The sequence below is a fragment of the Helianthus annuus genome, chromosome 3 (assembly GCF_002127325.2).
Source record: "Helianthus annuus cultivar XRQ/B chromosome 3, HanXRQr2.0-SUNRISE, whole genome shotgun sequence".
Lineage (NCBI taxonomy): Eukaryota > Viridiplantae > Streptophyta > Magnoliopsida > Asterales > Asteraceae > Helianthus > Helianthus annuus.
Genome location: NC_035435.2, coordinates 47068650 through 47082161, shown reverse-complemented (window position 1 = coordinate 47082161; position 13512 = coordinate 47068650). Strand labels below are relative to the sequence as shown.

At 35.3% G+C, this 13512-nt stretch overlaps 2 protein-coding genes across 2 annotated transcripts; both read left to right on the top strand.

The window, feature by feature from the left end:
• Nucleotides 1-2255: 2255 nt before the first annotated feature.
• Nucleotides 2256-4800, top strand: LOC110927676 (CRAL-TRIO domain-containing protein C589.09, mitochondrial-like). Its single transcript, XM_022171156.2, has 6 exons — nt 2256-2322; nt 2771-2825; nt 2858-2937; nt 3122-3244; nt 3588-3707; nt 4714-4800. Exons 1-5 carry the CDS (start codon nt 2263-2265, stop codon nt 3663-3665), a joined length of 396 nt encoding a protein of 131 aa, XP_022026848.1. The 5' UTR covers nt 2256-2262; the 3' UTR covers nt 3666-3707; nt 4714-4800.
• Nucleotides 4801-6368: 1568 nt separating this feature from the next.
• LOC110927675 (beta-amyrin 28-monooxygenase) lies at nt 6369-10964 on the top strand. Its single transcript, XM_022171154.2, has 3 exons — nt 6369-7311; nt 8612-8799; nt 10550-10964. Exons 1-3 carry the CDS (start codon nt 6369-6371, stop codon nt 10847-10849), a joined length of 1431 nt encoding a protein of 476 aa, XP_022026846.1. The 3' UTR covers nt 10850-10964.
• The last annotated feature ends 2548 nt before the right edge of the window (nt 10965-13512 follow it).

The following is a 13512-nucleotide window of genomic DNA, read 5'->3' as shown; positions in this document are numbered from 1 at the left end:
TTTTTTTTTTTTGTGGATAGATTGTTTTTGTTTTGCCTAAAGTGACCGAAAGTGGAAATATTAGGTTCAAGATCCCATAAGCAAGAACTCACTCATTTTATTTCAAATGCTTTTTATTGCATATTGTTGGTATGCACAGTTAAATATCCAGCTATTACATTGCGAATGAAGTTTATCGGGCGTTGAGGGGGCTATGATGACTAAATGTGATTTGCCAGCTAAGTCATATTCTATGACTTTGGAAGTGCAAAGGTTTTGGTAATTTTTTTAAATATATAGATTTCAATACACAAATACCATTCTTCATTTGGTAAGCATTGATTATTTTTTTATTATTTCAGTTTTGAGTTGATTCTTACTTGATCTAGATCTTGGTGGGTCCTTATGAATGGACCAAAGATGGTTTTCAAGATCCCATTAGCAAGAACTGACTCATTTTATTTCAAATGCTTTTTATTGCATATTGTTGCTATGCACAGTTAGATATCCAACTATTACATTGTGAATGAAGTTTATCGGCCGTTGAGGGGGCTATGATGACTAAACGTGATTTGCCAACTCATATTCTGTGACTTTGGAAGTGCAAAGGTTCTGATAAATTTTTTAAAAAATATATAGATTTCAATACACGAATACCATTCATCATTTGGTAAGCGTTGATTTTTTTATTATTTCAGTTTTGAGTTGATTCTTACTTGATCTAGATCTTGGTGGGTCCTTATGAACGGACTAAAGATGGTTTTCAAGATCCCATGAGCAGGGCTGATGGGCCCGAGTTTATTACACAATGTCCAATTAGACCAGGAGGGAGTTACACATACCGGTTCATAATTTCATGACAAGAATGAACTTATAGCTCGTGGCTTTGAGCTACTGTTTATGGTGCTATTCTTATTCGCCCATAAGAAGGATATCCGTACCCGTTCCCTAAGCCGGACCATCAATCGGTCATAATGCTTGGTATACCATTTATTAATGATTACTGTACATGTTGGAAAATTTAAACTTTTGAGCTACTTGACATATTATGATGTTGATGATAATCAAGTGAATGGTGGTATACAAACCCGATTGATGTTATAAGAGAGGCCACAATGACCGGATCAGGCCCAAATGTTTCTGATGCGTTTACCGTCAATGGTCAACTCAGTGATCTCTATAAGTGCTCTAGCCAAGGTTTGTTAATGTAAAACACGACTTCTTTAGGGGTGGTAGAATTGATGGGTCGAACAAGCTGAAGGGTAATTTTGGTACGAGTTGTAACGCGAAACAAACAGGGCTAGATTGACCCAAAATAGTCTTAAATCGGATTATTGATAATTTTGATCATTAATGATGTGACTGCAGATAATCAAATTTGAAGGGTTTTTTTGTTCATATAAATTATGGCTGAGGTAGTTTCGGACCCATCAAACGCTTTATGTTAATCAAATTTTAATATTTTTAATCACTAACAACGGTGTGGCTGTGCAGATTACACAAGTACCAGTTGTGCCGTTCGCCCCAGTTGATGAGGAGGATGAGTGATGTAGTGCGTGGTACGATAAATGAAGATCAAACACGTTGATTCTACGAATACCCGTGTAGTTCTTCCCCAACCCCAAAATTCAACCCAAAGGGCACGGAATTTGAAGTGAAAAATCAGTTTTCTCAAAATTCAAGTCTGACCTTTTCATTATCTTTAGCAACATATAAATAAAGACTGAAATTCGAAAATGGGCCTAAAACACACTTGGGCCAAAAACTAGAACAAAACAAAAGTCCAAGTTAGAGCCATTTTAATGAGGCCCCTTTTGTTACGCGGTCTTGGGCCTCCAAATACAAAATAGCCCGCTCCTCTACACTTGGGCCTGCATCAATGAGGTAAGCCAGCTGCAACAGGGTGAAATTATTGTTCCGGTTGATTCACTTGCACCACAACAACTGAATCTACCTCTTCGAAATCTACTAGACTGTAATTATCTCTTTAAGTTATGTTTAGAAAGGCATCATTCCTATATTAGTTTCTATTTTTAACCAACTTATGTTGTGCGTGGATACTAACTTCCTTTCGAAAGTACTTACTTCAAAGGCAGTAGAGAAGAAACATCAATGTTGGATATATCTGCAGGAGAAAAGGTAATGTTTGGTTAAGGATGTTTTTATGGGAATTGTCGTAACAAAGCATTGATGTGTTTCTTGATGTATCGTTCCCTGCAGGATGTGGAACCATCACAAGGGTTCACTTGGGTCCATGACTTCACGAGCACCAGACGTGGATGGATGGATCGACGAGCGATGATCAAAGTTGGTTTGAGGTTGTACGGCTTGCCCGCCTTTGAGGTATCTTGATTTCATATGAAAACTAATTTAGCAAGTTGAACATTTATAGCTGGAACTTATTTAATATCATATTTGTAATACATGCAATGACATTTTCTGTTTTTCAAATTATTTTTGGCCAAAAACCGGTTCTAATCCTTCTTAAAAAAACCCGAACCAGTTAAAGAAAAAAAAATGTCAACTTATCTCTAGGCCCAGTTAATGTAATCGACACTTTTCGCACCATTTTTTCCTCAATTATGCCGTCAAAGAAGTTAAAATGTAAGTTTCTTAACACATGAGTTCAACATCCGTTTAGTCTTAAATTATTGGACGGGTCAAATGGGTTACAAGTGATAGTAAAAAATTGGCACTATTCATTGAACGGGTCAAATGAGTAGTTTCTATTGAACGGTTTAAACGGGCCAAGTGACACTATTATAATTGTCATTTTTTATGATATGTGTAGTACCAAAAATGTGTAGTACTCTTGCTAGAGAAGGCATTGAGTAGACTTCCAGAAGGTAAAGAAGAGATACTTGGAGACTTCCAGAAGGTAAAGAAGAGATACTTGGAATATTTGATCTTCACGGATTTAGTTTGAAGAATTCAGATCTTAAATTCTTGACATTTTTGGTAAGTTATGAATGGCCCGCTAAAGATAAAACATAACCCAAATCAACTTATTCACAAATAAACGGATAGTAGTTTATTTATTGTAGTTATTATTATTATTTTTTTGGCATGTAACTGACTAGCAGAATGTCTGGCATTAAAATTATGGATATTGAAAGCTAATGTTTTTCTTGAATATTGACAGTTTGATGTCCTGTATTATTATTACCCGAGCCGACTGGGGCAAGTGCTATTTGTCGAAGCTCCGTTTGTATTTCAGCCAATTTGGCAGCTTGCCAAGCCTTTAGTAAAGTCGTATGCTTCTCTGGTATACTTTTTACACCGTCTTTCCATACAAATTAGTAGAAGTGGCAAACTGGGTAGGTTGGGTAATGGGTCAAAACCTGTAATTATTTAAACGGACCAAGTTCGCTTGACCAGTACACATTTTGTCTCGAGTATTGTAATTGTTTTGGGTCAAAAGGTTTATAGGTTTTATGCATTAAATTACGCTTTGGGTGACTTTTTGCCCGTTTCCTTTTATAAACTAGTTTGACCCGTTATAGATTGAGCGTAACGTAAATCAACCCATTTTACAAGTAAATGGGTCATAATTGCTATCTATAACTAGCACTATTGTTCCTTCCTTTCATGCTTATTCACATTTAAAGGTACGGTTTTGCTCGGCGGATGATATGAGAAAGGAGTATTTTACAGAATCAACACTTCCAGAAAGCTTTAGACATTAACAACATATTCTGGTTTCTTCATGTATACAAAAATCATTCCAGGTATTTGTACATCAATGTTGTTTATCATATGTGCATATAATAATTGATTCCCTGATTCATATTCCAGTGACAATCGTGTAAAGTTGATGGGTTGAATTAATGAATCCGAATACAACCTATATAGATATTTGTGTCAAGCTACATGACCCGTGTAACTCTCTAATCCAGTGATTATATAAAGAAAATAGCTTATAACAAAATGGACTGAATGAGTCAAAAGTTATGCAGGGTGTGTTTATTTAAAAGTTAGATTATATCAATAATAATATATTTTTTGTAATCGTATGTAACCCACTTCTTATTTATAAAATTTTTCTACAAAAGACGTTTTCTATAGTTCCGTCAACAATACTACCCTTTTGACCTGTCATTCTACCACCCATTTGCGTATTTTTCCTCAACATTTACCCGTATGCATCTTCTGCAAGAAGGATGCGAGTTTTTGATATCTCCGAGATTAATTTTTCATGGTACTCGCCAGTCGAGCGATTGATGCATCTTTGTAATACACAACATCTGTGTTGATTGGTTGCTATTTCAACGTAGAATTTTTTAGCAGCTTCATAGATGAACTGTGATCAGCAAGGAAATGGGTCAGATTAGGGTCATATTTTATCATTTAACACGGATATTGTGTATTACAAAGATGAATCAATCACTCGACTGGCGAGTACCATGAAATATTAGTCTTGGAAATATCAAAAATGGCATCCTTCTTGCACAAGATGCATACGGGTAATGCTAAGAAAAAAAATCCCGTTTTGTCGTTTACACTTTTATATTTTTTCGGCTAATATTTTTTAAACGTACAATGTAGAAACTTATGCTGTACAGTACATTAATATTTCCTCATTACAAGAGAAAATGTCATAGAATCATAACCAAAACCATGGACATGTTGAAAAACGATGAATGATGGCACCCGGTATCTTTCTTATGGTTAGTTGCAGCATTATGTTGAAAATTTACGATCAATGTATTTAATTTTCCTGATTTTCTTCTATAGTTAACCGAGACAACATTCAAGACTTTGGATTGGATGGCACGAACACTATGCTTCACCCTCCCTTTTTCAATGCTTGCTTATCCTTTTTACATGGTAATGATACTTCTTATATTTAAAAGACCGATTTAATACTCTTAAAAATTTCATATATATATATATATATATCTTTAATGTAGTGCTACATTACCAAGGTAAATGCTAAGTTGAAACAAATGTATAATTTAGTTAATCATTACCAATACTCCATCTCACATCATTTTATCTTCATTCATAACCATTCCTTTGTTTCAGTTGGCAACATCTGTTGAAGTTTTAAGGAAGGCGCAGTTGTGATTGAAAAATAGGGAAGCTTTGTGAAATGTGAACGAGCCATATTGCAATTTTATGGGAAGAGGCGACCATGGTGGTGGAGGTTTCTTCGTCGATTAACTTCGTCTTTGTACCTGCTCTAGATTCCATTCGATTTAGCGTTTTTTGTAGCTGGCGTTGGGTTAATTAGGATCGATTGCCGAATGTTTTTATTAGTTGTTTTCGTGGCGTTAAATACTGGTGCTTTTCTTTGCCGAAGGTTTGAGATGGTTATTTTGTGATTGAGGTACCTTATTCTCTTATGATTTAATTGAACTTATTGTAGTGCTTTGCTTCATGACTCAAAGTTTTTGAATAAAGTCTTTTAAATGAACAATTGTAGTTTGAGGAAAAACGTCAAACTTTGTTTGGAGATTTGGAATTCATCATATGTTTGTTTTTCTTATTTGATTAAACTTTCATTCCAATTGCTTTAGTCAGATTAGATGTCAAAAAGGAATTGAAGTTTAAATATTTTTTGTTTATAAACTGTTTTAATAGAATGATGTATTTTGTTATTTGGTTGCTTTCAAAATTTTGTGGTTGTGATGGCGAAAGAGTCTTAATGTGATCATGGTTGTGACTTGTGACTTCCTGGTTAGATTAACCCAACTCAGCCTATTTGAAAGATTTAAGGGTGTGTTGTATGTAATTTTTGCTTTTGTTTGTTAGATGGTTTTGATGATGAAAAAGTTGTTCCTCATATGGTTTTGGATATTCATAAAAAGGTAACCAATTGTGAGTGTAATTTATTAAATCAATGTGTAACGAACATTATGTCGATGTACTTTTGGGACGTTCTCAAGTGTCTCAAAATATTAGGTTTAACAATCAAAGTTTAACGGTTCAACGTTTAAATTATTTTATGTGTTTAGTTGGTGTTTACACCCGCAAAAGTCGCGGGGTCTTAGGCTAGTTGTATATATTGGTTAACATATTAGTTAAAATAATTAAAAGATCTTGTTTACAAAGGGTTTTCTCAAAGTTTTTTACCATCTTTTAAAAGATTTCTTATGATTTCTTCTGGCCATCAATATACAGAAAGCCGAGGATTCTCTCTTTTTTATCTATGGAAAAGGTCGGCATGGAATCATAATAAAAACTTATTGTTTGATTATCACTAGAAGCTATGTTTTTTTCTCTAAGACATTACCCTCCGCAAGCATCTTATGTAACTTCCTCAAAGAACACAAATATCCAAATATAATTGACAAAACACATCGTCCTTTATATATATCCATCTATAACACAAACCCTTAAGCAATTTACTTGTGTCAACTTGATATCATACCCTAAAACCAATAAAAATGACCTTATTATATGGTTGTCTTTTGTCTCTTCTAGTAATCTCTGTCACTTTAGCAATTCACTTTTTGTTCTACAAGAATTATCGCACTAGTGGCCTTCGGCCACCAGGCAAAACAGGTTGGCCATTCCTAGGCGAGACCATGGAGTTTCTTTCCACCGGCTGGAATGGTCAACCTGAAAAATTCATATTTGATCGCATAGCGAGATACTCCTCAAATATCTTTAAAACATCCTTGTTAGGATACAACACTGCCATATTTTGCGGGCCAGCAGGCAACAAGTTTTTGTTTGCAAACGAGTACAAACTTGTACGGCTGTGGGTGCCGGATTATGTCAACAAGTTGTTTCCTTCTAAAAATAGTGCGGCAGATGAAGCCGTGAAGATGAGGAAAGCTTTTCCATACTTCCTAAAACCTGAGGCTTTGCAAAGATATATCGGTGTGATGGATGATATAACCGCAAAACATTTCTCTACTGATTGGGAAAACCATGAAGTTGTCGCGGTCTACCCTCTCATCAAACGCTTTGCCTTTGTCATTGCATCGCGGTTGTTTATTAGTGTAGACGACCCAGACCATATTGCAAGATTTGCTGCCCCTTTCGAGGCGTTAGTTTCGGGGATTTTTTCAATCCCTATAGACATCCCTGGTACACAATTTAACAAAGCGGTTAAAGGTGCAAATCACATACGAAAGGAGCTAATAGAAATAATCAAGCAACGAAAAATCGATTTGGATGAGGGGAAGGCTGATCCTAAACAAGATGTATTGTCTCATATGATTGTTACTAACGATGATGATGAAAATGCTATGACAGATTCAGATATTGCTAACAAGTTGATAGCTTTGTTGCTTGGTGGACATGATACTATTGCTAGTACATGCACTTCGATTGTAAGGTATCTTGCTGAGCTTCCAGAAATTTATGAAGGAGTTTACAAAGGTATTATTTCTATTTTCTTATCGATGTATAGGTAATCTGTGATGGAAAACCATCGTGAATTCTTTATCAACACCGACCCAGGAATTTATTTTTCTTTTTTGGGTGCGGAAAGTATTTAAGGATTTTAGCCCCCTATCTACATAAAAAATCGGTTCATAGCTAGTAGGATCGGGTCGGGTCATGTAATTAAAAAAAGAAAATCCAATTAAAATTGATATAATCAATTTTCAAACAATCGGTTTTAGCTTTTAAAGGTTGATTACTTGATTCTAATCATATAAACAAACAAAGTTTCAAATAAAACAACATAAAAAACTATCATAAGTCTTAACTAATTCTATAATTGTAAACTTGTATTTTTTTTCAAAGTTCAAATCCTCCCTACTTCCCTAGATCTCTATTTCTCCTAATTATTAAATAAAACAATAAAAAAAAATCAACATACATACTTTGATCGGTTAATCAATCACGGAATTCCAGAGAAAATTAGCTTGGTGGTGGTCGGAATTTGGAAGGGTCAGTGGATGTATGCACGTCGCTGGGAGGGCGGTGGCGGGATGGGTGTTTGGAAGGGAGTTAAATCTCCGGTTGGTTCATGTGGTTTACAGATATTGTGGAGTTGGTCCTAAAGCTACAATAATTACAAAGTTGGTCCTAGTAGTTGCAATTTTTACACTCCTATGGTCCTTATACTAATCTATGTTAAGTTTTCCTCAGGGGTAATTTAGTCATTTCACATACACTCAACAGAAAAGTTTACCATATGTTAGTGATACACGAGTGCAAAAACTACAACCACTGAGACCAACTTTGTAATTATTGAAGCTTTGAGACCAACTACGCAATATTTTATTCAAACCACATGGACCAACCATGCATTTAACCCTTTATTAAATTTCCAATTCTTTTGGGTTGTGCTAGGCTTGAGTTGATATTGGACTTGGAATTGGGTTGGTAGTGAACATTGGGCTAAATTTTATAACTTTAAAGATTAAATTGGGTTAAGTGGTTAACTAATAACTATATAAATTATAATATATATTAATAATATAATTTTTCTAAGGAGAGTGGTTGAAAATTTCTAGGGGTGTGGTTGAAATTTCCTAGGGGGTATGGTCGGGATTTTCGGTAAATAATAACACCAGAAAAAATTTCAATCAATGGGTGCGCCTGCCATCCCAATGGATGAGATGGGCTTGCCCCTGCCCACACCCCTTTTTAACACGAATTTACCAAAGTCGAAGGTCGTCTAATTTGTAGTGCTTATTAGATACTGATTGTTAGGTTTACTTGTGTTTAGAACAAATGGAAATTGCAAATTCAAAAGGGCCAAACGAACTATTAAACTGGGATGACATACATAAGATGAAATATTCATGGAATGTAGCATCTGAAGTGTTGAGGCTTTCCCCTCCATTCCAAGGAACATTCAGAGAAGTTCTTGCTGATATCACCTTTAATGGTTTTTTCATTCCAAAAGGGTGGAAGGTATGAATTTCAATGTGACAGCCAAATAAAATATTTACATCAATTCCTTTAGTTTTATACAGTTTTGATTTGTCATTACCGTTTTTGTGACTCGCTAAGTTTGCGACGTTACTAGTAGAGTAAATTGCACAAAACGTCCTTTAAGTTTCACCAATCTTGCTGGTTTCAACCTTTATCTTTAAAAATTGCCAAAACCAGCCTTTAAGCTTAATTTTGTTGCCGCTTTCATCCTTTATCACTAACCCAATTACTAATCCATGTTAAATGGCCTCACATGCATAGCATGTGAGGGTAAAACCATCTTTTCATGCTTGTGGTGTTATTAAAACCCTAATAAAATCCCAGACCCACTTCATCAGTTCATTCTTCCTTCCTGTTCTTCAACCTAACACATTTGCAACTTTCTGTCCAATATGATGACCAGGAATCGAATAAACCTTCGATTTAAAGTTCTAATCGGTCATTCCGAGTGAAAATTTTCCCGGCGCCAAAATTATGAAAACAGGGACGATGGACTTTTCACTGGAGTAACCCGTCCGATGAATGTGAATCAAATAACTCCTTTGATTCTGTTCGTCTTTAATGTTCAAATAACAACAACAATCAAGTATACACTTGATTGATTCAATCAAAATCCGTTTTTTCAATTTTGTTATAAAACAGGGGATTCTTTAAAACGTTTTCCGGCGACGGTTTTGAACGTTCCTTCACAATTGTTCTTCGTTTACAATTCAAAGTTATCAAATAAATCCTTTGATTATTTTGATTTCAGTCGAAATCTTATGGTTAAAGTTCTGCATAAAACTTCGAAGAACAGGGAGTTTTTTTTTTTACTTTAATCGGACTCCTTCGATTGTAGTTTTTTTTACTTTAATCGGATAACTCCTCCGATTCTGTTTGTTTGGGGTTTTATTAGGGTTTTAATAACATCGCAAGCATGAAAAGACGGTTATACCCTCACATGCTATGCATGTGAGGCCTTTCAACATAGATTAGTAACTGGGTTAGTGATAAAGGATGAAATCGACAACAAAGTTAATCTTAAAGGATGGTTTTGGCAACTTTTAAAGATTAAGGCTGAAACCAACAAGATTGGTGAAACTTAAAGGACGTTTTTTTGCAATTTACTCTTACTAGTATTACAAGGATTAGTGACGAATAAAAACAATCGCAAAATTAGCGACGGTGCTTTTTGCAACATATATCCGTCACTAGTTTTTAATCGCTAATCAGTAGCAAAATATATTGATTTAGAAACAAAAGGATTTGTCGACATATCCATCGCAAGCTCATTTCGGTTAGGGATGCCAACGGACGGGTATAGGTATTCCAAGTCGCATACTCGATTGTAAAACTATATCACATACCCACCGGATACATGATTACTTATTACTTAGCGGTACCTGTTCTCATTAGTTTGTTAAAATCTACCTTTTTGAAATTTTAATTACATTTTCTCACTATTTTCATTTCTGCTATTTTGATAGTTTTTTTATAATTTTATGATCCAAGTATTTAGATATAACGTTGTAAAGAATATTATTTACAAAGCTATTGTCACAAATTTGCGATAGATTTGAGAAGGTTTTGGCGGTAGTGACTGTTTTGTAGTAGTGAAATAAATGCATGCTAATAAAACAACATTAGTATAGATCTAGAAGTCTCAGTCTTAAAATTATGCCATGTTAAATGTTATATACCAGTGACAGACACTTTACAAAGTACGAGCAAAAAACTTGTAATGTTTCAGATATATTGGAGCACGAATGGAGTACACAGAAACCCTGAATTCTTTCCGGATCCCCTCAAATTTGATCCTTCAAGATACGAGGGAGCCGGACCCGCTCCATACACATACGTGCCGTTCGGAGGTGGACCGAGGATGTGTCCTGGAAAGGAGTTTGCACGGTTAGAGATACTCGTCTTTATGCATCATATAGCGAAGAGGTTTCGATGGCAGAAAACTATTCCTGATGAAAGAATCATTGTTGATCCTATGCCTGTTCCTGCCAAAGGGCTTCCTGTTCGCCTCTACCCACATAAAAACTGAAATGTATCCTCGTTTTCTTTATAATTAGAAGTAAAGTTTGAGACACTATATATATAGAGGTTAAAGCCAGTTGCAAAGCAAAATGAATAATAAATGGAATGAATAAGGTTATAAACATTCTATTGGAATGTTTCATTGGTCTAGAATATAATTAAATTTATTAATGTGAATACGTATAATTAATTACAAGCATAATTCAAAATCACTTCTTACGTTCTTAAAAAATGAATCATCTGATCCAATATATTGTTTGTAAATAAACATTCATTTCTTTGAATGGAGCCTTAATGGACAATTATTATTTACCTTATATTTTCTAAAAACCATCATTTTAAATAGAGTTAAATGTCATTTTAGTCCCTTTGGTTTGAGCTATTTTACCAGTTTAGTCCAAAGGTTTCATTTTTCGTATATGGGTCCAAAAAGGTTTCATTGTTGCCATTTTAGTCCAATGGGTTAACTTAATCTATTTTTTTTGTTAACAAAAAGGGCAATTCAGTCATTTTGTAAGTAATTATGTTAACTAGAAGGGCAATTCGATGATATAAAATGACCAAATTGTCCTTCCCGTTAACAAAAAAAATGGATGAAATTAGCCCAATGGACTAAAATGGAAACGGTGAAACCTTTTTGGATCCATAGACGAAAAATGAACCTTTTGTTGGTGCAGTTGTCTGTCGACTACATCTTCGTTCGAGTCTTAGGGTAGGGTTGATTGTATTGTGAACGGAAAACGAGAAATCTTGTATTTGGTAGGTTCGCTTATAGGGTATATAGAGAGGTCCGCTTTTTAGTCACTTTATACATAGGTTCGCTTTTATGTCACTTAGGCGGTTCGCTCTTGTGACATGATGAGTGGTCCGCTTATATGGACATGTCCATATAAGCGAACCAGTGTGCCTATATATATGAGGACCATATGAGCGGAGCGGTGTGTGTGTTTTTGAAGGTGTAACGGCGAAGCCCTGCCCGTTTGTCTCCAAATCTTGTATATTTGTCAGATAATCAATAAAGGAGATGTTAAGTAGTGAAATCAAGCTTTACGAAGACTGAATCAAGAATTCCGCCTCTGATTCTGTCTAAGCACTCTTCTGATCGACTCGTCAGGTCTCGAAACGGTCCTACAAGTGGTATCAAAGCTCAGGAGGAGGTTCTCTGCAGAAAATAGCCGGATTTCATCATTTTTTCTTACTTATACACCTTCTTTTATTGATTCGGGAAGATTTCACGGTCAAAATTGGTCCAAATTTTTACAGATTGTGCGCAATTGTATCGAGACAAACCCTGGAAAGTTTGGTGTTGAAATTCGAAAGAAAAATGGGTCAAACCAGGAGGTCCGCTTATTCGGTCGGATAGATATCCGTTCGTCCGGTTCGCTTATTTGGACGTTCGGTCCGCTTATTTGGTCGATCAGTTCGCTTATAAGGTTGGTCCGCTCCAAAATCAACTCGTCCGATCCGCTTATCTGTCCGATCTGCTCCAAATCAGCTTGTCCGGTCCGCATATACATCCGGTTCGCTCATTTGACCCATCCGGTCCGCTTTTGTGTCCAATTGCTGATTGGTCCGTTTTTCTGTCATCCTGGTTCGCTTATCTGTCAACAACTACGTATCGGGATTTTGTAAAAAAAAATGGCGATGGTGTTTGATGAACAAGAGAACTATTATTTCGAAAGATTTAATGATTGGCATCACGGATCTTTCGATGAGGGTTATAGAAAAGTGAGCAAAGATGGATGGGCTAAAAGGTTTAAATATTTTGTTTGTCTGAAAGATGAAACTTTGGATGATCTTAAAGACCGATATAGTGTCTTACTGAGTTATATGCAAGATCATGAGATATATCCGTCAAATGCTGCGAAGTTAGAAAAGTTTGCAGATGCATTACCTGTTGAATGGGGTGAATGTATGAAAAATTTAAGGGAGGACTCAAATTTTTCAAAATTACCTCTAAATCAATTCATCAGCAAACTTAAAGCTCATGAACTTGAAACCAGAAAGAAAAAAAAAGAAATGATCAAGGTTTTGGAGAATAATGTACTAGATTTGAGTTCAGATGTGATTGAAGAGATGCACAAAAGGGTTGCTAAATGTGTCAGGGCAAAATATGTGCTGAAATACGATTTCAAACGAGGTTGTTATATTGATAATAATGGAAATCCTCTTGATTTCGTTAAAATCTTTTGTGCAGGTACATTCATAGCAAAGGATGAAGAAGCTCCAAAAGCTGAAGAATCGGTGAAGAATGAAACAATGTGCTCAAAATGCGATAACGTCAAGACTGATAATGACAAACTCGTGAAAGACATGGGAAGTTTGGCATCTGAAGTCAAAAAGTTGAAAGACGAGAAGCACACTGCTGAAAACCAGATTCTTTGGTTACATGAAAATTGTGAGAACCTAAAAGCAGAAAATGACAACCTGTTAAATGATTTTAACAGTTTAACATTGAAAAATCAAGAATTTGAAGAGCAAATGAAAATTCTTGAAGATGGGAGAAATGTGTTCAGTAAAAACAACATTGAAAAACAGAAAATGATAAATTCCCATTTTCAGAAAATTATCGAACTTGAAAAAGAAGGTGAGTATGCTCAAATGAAAATCAAAAAGTTGGAAAAAGAGCTTGAAAGCAAACAGAAATCATCAGAAGATGAAGATTTCTGG